At 44.9% G+C, this 6,283-nt stretch overlaps 1 protein-coding gene across 1 annotated transcript in view; it reads right to left on the reverse strand.

The window, feature by feature from the left end:
- Positions 1-1,019: 1,019 nt before the first annotated feature.
- Positions 1,020-6,283, reverse strand: part of SMS (spermine synthase) — a 37,736-nt gene continuing 32,472 nt past the window's right edge. Inside the window, exons 9-10 of the mRNA XM_030885780.2 lie at positions 3,001-3,116; positions 1,020-1,499 (exon numbers count right to left, since the gene is read on the reverse strand). Of these exons, the coding sequence (XP_030741640.1) occupies positions 1,460-1,499; positions 3,001-3,116 (156 nt within the window). The 3' untranslated portion in view covers positions 1,020-1,459. The remainder of the gene's footprint in view (positions 1,500-3,000; positions 3,117-6,283) is intronic.

Consider the following 6,283-nt stretch of genomic DNA (forward strand, 5'->3'; position numbering starts at 1 on the left):
AGCAACAGAATAACCTAGTGACCTCTAACAACCCAAGTCAATTTAACCTTCTTTGATGTGGATTATGAATTATGACCCCAAAATAAGATGAAGGTGCTTCCCAGCAGCTATCCAATATGAAGTATATTTCTACATCTAATATACCGTTTCCCCGAAAGTAAGACATACCCAAAAAATAAGACCTACTTACAGTTTTGCCTCTTGCTGAAATATAAGGCACTCCCCCCGAAAATAAGGGTTTGGATTGTTATGATGTTTCAGAAGATGATGACATGACTGTCATTGAATAAATGAGTAAATAAATGTACCATTGATTGTTGTGCATGGAAATTATGGTAGTAATAAGAAATCCTTGATAATGTAGGAATCAGTTTGTCTGCTTATGCTGGTTTGTGATGACAACTACTACTATACTGTATACAGGACATAAATTTCCCCTTTTTTGTTCAACAATAAATGTGCACCATATTCTTCTTCATGGAAAAATAAGATATCCCCTGAAAATAAGACCTAGCACATCTTTGGGAGCAAAACTCAATATAAGACACTGTCTTATTTTCGGGGAAACAGGGTAGCAGGAAGAGTAGAAGTAGATATAAACTTCTAGCATTCAACGTTAGAGGGAGGCAAATTCTTTCACTATCCTTGGGTCAATTTCCTAATGAAGAACTGGCAGATGTAATGGATAGCTATCATTATAACGCTGGCTACTGTAATGACCATGGTTGTAAAGGAAGTCATTACGACAGTTCAAAACAGGTTTAGACAATGATGGTGGCAACCTATGTACAAATATGCTTGATACAATTGCTGTATGGAATGTTATAAGAGCTCTAAGATCTCCCAATAAAATAATTTTTAAAAACCACAGGTCCCAAGACCATTCTATGAGACACCATTTCTAGCAAGACATTGGTATTGGTATCAAGAGAACAGAAGAGAGACCAGAGACATGTGTTCTTCGAGAGCAAAAGCGAGAAATGGGAGGCTGGGCCAAAATAAAAACAGGACGCATGACATTTTTCTTTTGTAACTTTAATGGGAGCAATGCTATTCATTTCCTTTAACTCTCTTTTATAAGCACCAAATCTTAATAGGTCAATTTTTGGAAAAGAACCTCCCTCAGGAACAAAATAATGATGCTCATTCCTCCAAACATTCAAATTGAAGGTCTACCAAAATCAAAATCAAACAGGGGAGGAGGGGGGAAATAAACAAAAATCACATTCTAGGGGTTCAGTGCATGTAGCAGCCTTGACTGCTGCTAGATCGTCCTTAAGCTGACTTAGAAAAAAAAAGATCACCCTAGCGCATCAAAATATACATTTTCCATTTGCTTTTTTAAATTAAAGATAATAATAATTAAAAAAAAACACACCAGGAATTCACAATCAATTGCCCAACTTATTCGGAGGCCATCAAACGCGTGGCGGTCACACATGATGGGAGACGTTCATCTTCACGGCTTAGTCGTCTTCCACACAGTGTAAAACACCCACCTGGAATGGGAGTCAAGGAAGAACCCCGAGAATCGAACACTTGCATTCTCAAATGAGAAGCTGAGCAATAGACAGCAACCTTCATGATCGACAACAGTAGACGCATGAGAATGAAGGCTTTAGAAACAGAGCCACTTTGGCAGCCTAAGGATGCCCACTTCCGCCCCTGATGTGGGAATGGAGGCTGGAAGCTCGAAAGGCCAAAGGAATGCAGGCGTTGTATCAGGTAACACGACTGCTTCCAGCATCTCTGAAGAATTTTCGGGAGTGATACAAGATGCAGAGGGGAGTGGCGTGGGTTGTGGGGGAACGTAGGGGAGAGATCGGCGTGGACAGAAAGAAGCACAGAGTGAGATGAAAGGGGAAAAGGGGGTTGTTAGGGAAGAGGCTTTTCTCCCAAAGTTACCAAGATGGAATTAAAAGATGGAATTTTCCCAGGAATGTCTCTGAAGTCTCCTTGTACAAGCGTAGGCCTGATTAGGGAAAAAACGCTCTGAGAGGAAGCATGGGGGAGGTAGTTGGTTGGCTGTGGGGGAGCGGGGGACAAAGAACAGAGAAACCCACAAAACAGATCAGGAAGTTCTTGTCTGCAAACAATCCCCATTTGGGAAGAAAACAACACTATAAAGTTTCCATGAGAAACACTCTCCCGTTCCCCTTGGGTCCCTTTCTGGTTTCTCCAGACTAGTTTTACAAAGGGGAGCAGATGGGGACCACCAAGGTGAGCCTCGTGGAGTCCCAGCATGGTTTTTCAGCTTGTGGATTCACATCGAGTGAGGTGTACAAATACTGATTCTAATAGGGTCGTGTTATTCCTGCAGCAGGAGAACGAGTGGCTCCGCCTGCTACATGGTAGGTGGTATTTTAGGCTAAATACAACAACAACAAAACAGAAACAAAACCAACTGTGATGCACTCCATCCTGAGCCATGGAGACTCTGTGTGCCTGGGGGGAGAGGGCAAAGCCCCACAGAAGCCCTTCTACTGTGGACCACCCGTGTGCCCACCTGGAGTTTCAGGCCAGGTTTTCCCCATGCTGCCCAGTGCACGGACTTCCTCTGGAGAGCGTCTTGAACCCCAGTTTTGCTGGGCCTCACTCACACCACCCTCAAGTGTTTGATGCGGCAGCTCAGCTCGGCTGCGACGACGGGGGCAGATTTCTCAGTGCTCGCAAGCCAGTCTGGAGACCCACTGTGAGAACCACCGCTTTACACCTGCGGTGGTCTGTCATCACAAGCACCTGGGAGTCGTCATAACTCCAAATGGGAGGCGACACTCCAGAACCAGAGGGTGGGACCCAGGAGTCAACTCTTCAAAGGCCCTGGGGGATTACAGAGTACCACCCAGTTTTTACAGATGACGTTGCTTCATTCAGAAAGTTCCGAGGCAAACTCCATTATCTTTGAAGGCGACCTACCCACCCCCTCGTACGCTAGCGTTAATTCTATTGATTACTGGAATTTTAAATGTTACACTAGGTGAGGATTTCCTCAAAGGATACAATTCCAAGTAGGAAGGGACACAGACGATCTCCTTGGAGAATTCCACAGGACAATAGAGGCGCCCGAGCTGTTCTTCATAGAGCGACAGGGCTTCCGTCAAATTGACACAGTTCCCCTAAATCAAAGAGACAGAGAACCAAATGATGGAATCCTTCAGTTCAGCTGGGTGGCACACTCATGTGAAGGTCTTTTAATGAAGGAGAACAATTCTAGCAGTGCATAAAGTTCAGCTTTGAAAATGAGATAAGGCTTCTAATACTTCCAACAATTACATCCAATTCCATTTATAGCCCCATTAGCTCATTACCCTCTACCTCATTACCAAGCCATTTCACATTATCATAACATGAAGCAATAGCAAGCCGTCAGACCAATGTCTCATTAGTGACACTAGCACTGTTTGCACCACCAAACAATGACCCTAAGATCTAAACACAGCACCCACTCCAAATACATCTGCCCCACAAGGGCCACGGTCGTGGTGTAGAGATTGGGATGTTGGCAAGATCATGTTCTTGATTTCCAGCATGGCTTCAACGACAACCTATTCATATCCCCTCGCTTTCCCCCAAATCGGTGATTATTTTCAAGGCACCAGAAAGAAAAAACCCACACGTTTCTTCAGGACCCACCACCCCTAGTTCCAACTCCTTTATCCAAAATGTCCTCTTGACTTCATTGTTCTCACTTGTCCGTAAGCTTGACATTTTTCTTAAGTTACACAAACAGAAAACACTCGCCATACAAAATGTTGTCTCTCAACGAATCTTATCAAATATTCTGGGCCCCACTCCCAACCCCCTCAGGTCTTCCAATTGGTTCATTCTGGTTTGACCCTTACTGGCAATTTTCATTTCCAACCTGAGTCAATACTGAATCAGACTCTACATTTTAACCATCTATCCATGTCCCTAAGAATCTCCTTCTGAGAATGTAGATTCTGATTCAGTACATCTGGGGTGGTTTTTCCCTCCGTATGATAACTGCTACTCCATCAAACGAGAAAGGAAAGGTTACTCTACTCATCCTTTAAGGAAAAGAAAAAGTATCCCAATCATGTTTGCACCTTTTCCCCTGTATTTCACCAAGTAAACACTCAGCACAACAACAAAACACTTGGATGTGTCCCAAAGAATGCTGGTTCAAGGTTTGCAAGAGAAAGTGTTTACTAGTTAAACTAGTCCCAGGCCCCAGGTCTCCCTTTCTTGCCACCACTTGGGTGAGACACTTGGAATGAGCCGGGGACTACTGCAAAAGCTTTTGATCTGGACAACCATGGATAGGCCGTGCCCCTGCCTCCTTCAGTGTCCTTCTGGTTGTGAACATGGATGTGACCCTGGCCGCTGGAGCAGCCGTTCTGTGACCAAGAGGAAATGGCAAAGAATACCAGAAATGCTGGGCAGAGTAGAGTGGGGATGGGTGCAATCCTCTACCTTCGATCGGCCTGGCTCTACAGCAGTGCTTCTGCAATGTTAATGTGGCGAGAATGAGAATTGTGATTTAGCAGGTCTAGGGTCAAGTGTATCGTCATCTTAGCACAATTTGTCCCATACGGGTTCTCGCAACTAATGTCGAAAACAAGATGAGCATTTAATACCACAATTTCATTTTAGCATCTGCAGTTCTTCCTGTTGGAATAAAGAACCTCCTTGCCAGCGCGTCCACTGCAACTCACAGCACCACTAGAGGGCAGAGCGGAGTAAAACTGTCCCCTGGGGTTCCCAAGGCTGTAATCTTGATAGAAGCCCACTGCTACATCTTTCGCCTGTGGAAGAGCTCGGGGATTCAAACAGATGGCCTTTGGGTTCACAGAGCTGAGTACTTAACCTCTGGCACCACCAGGGCTTGTTAAAGTCAGGGAGACTACTTAACTTAGCATGTGAGGGAGCTTCGAAGAGTTCATGGACAAAGAGAATGAAAAGATAATCGAATTTTTCCAAACGTTCTCAGGCTCCTTTGTACATGTTGTAGAAGTTCCCTTAAGGATTTACAGTCTGAGGAGGGTTTCTCTGAAACAGAATCAGCTCAAAAGCAGTGGGCTGGGTTTGGGTCGGTTTTATATAGGTAAATTCTTAAAGTCTTAAGAACTTTACTATTGATGTAAGGAGCCCTGGTGGCATAGTGGTTATGAGTTGGGCTGCGAACTGCAACGTAAGCAGTTTGAAACTGCCAGCTGCTTCTCAGGAGAAAGGTAGGGCTTTTGAGTCCTATAAAGTAGGGGTCCTCAAACTGGGCCCCGCCGAGGACATTTATCCAGCCCGCCGGGTGTTTTTGCCCCATTTGGTTTTTTACTTCAAAATAAGGTATGTGCAGTGTGCATCAGAATTTGTTCATAGTTTTTTTAAACTATAGTCCAGCCCTCCAACGAGTCTGAAGGACAGTGAAGTAACTGGTCCCCTATTTACAAAGTTTGAGGACCCCTGCTGTACAGAGTCTCTGAAACTCACAGGGGCGGCTCTGCTCTGGCCAACAAGTTGAAATGGACCCATGGCACCGAGTGTGGCTGGGTTTACTGAAGAGCCACAAGCAATGTCAGATGAAGATAACTTACAAATTAAGACAACCAACCCGCCACGAGCAAGAAGAAATAAAAAAGTATTCCATGTTTGGCCTCAGTGGTTTTAACGTAGTGCATTCACTCAGCATGACCTCGTCCTTCGGTCCAGCCTGCCGTGTAACCCCTCATCGAGAGACCTGCAGTGGGATATGACCGAGGTGCCCTTCGCCAGCATATAATTTGGTTTTCAACATCCAGTTCACCACGAGAGCATATAAACACCGCATGTGCAATTTAAGATTCACAAATAGAAAATACTGCCTGGTTGTTTTTAGAGCACACGACCACTGGGGCAGCTATAGAGGGGAAATGCCGCCCAGGTGCACGGTGAACTGGCTTTCTGGCCATTTTGCAATTGACACCACACTCTTTATAGAGGGCCTCAGGAAGGACCTGGTGGCAGAGAATGTGGGAAGGAAATAGGGACATTTCAAGCTGTCCTTTTCCAAGATGGTCAAAAAGCAGTTTTAAAAAGAAACTCACCACAAATAGATACCTATCGCCCACCCCACCCCCTCAAAAAAGGGCCATGTGAGCCATTTCACTTTCCTTGTGTAGTTTAAATGGAGCCATTTCACTTTCCTTGTGTAGTTTAAATGGAACTAACAGCATGCATCATTTCCTGAAGGCACGTGGGAGAAACAGAACCAAAATCGACTCGCCAAGAATACAGTCTTGGGGGGAGCGGGGAGGGAGGGGAAAAATGAGGACCTAATGTCGGGGGG

Source organism: Echinops telfairi, unplaced genomic scaffold (genome assembly GCF_000313985.2).
Source record: "Echinops telfairi isolate 266 unplaced genomic scaffold, ASM31398v2 ScPeMD7_53;HRSCAF=182, whole genome shotgun sequence".
NCBI classification, from domain to species: Eukaryota; Metazoa; Chordata; class Mammalia; order Afrosoricida; family Tenrecidae; genus Echinops; species Echinops telfairi.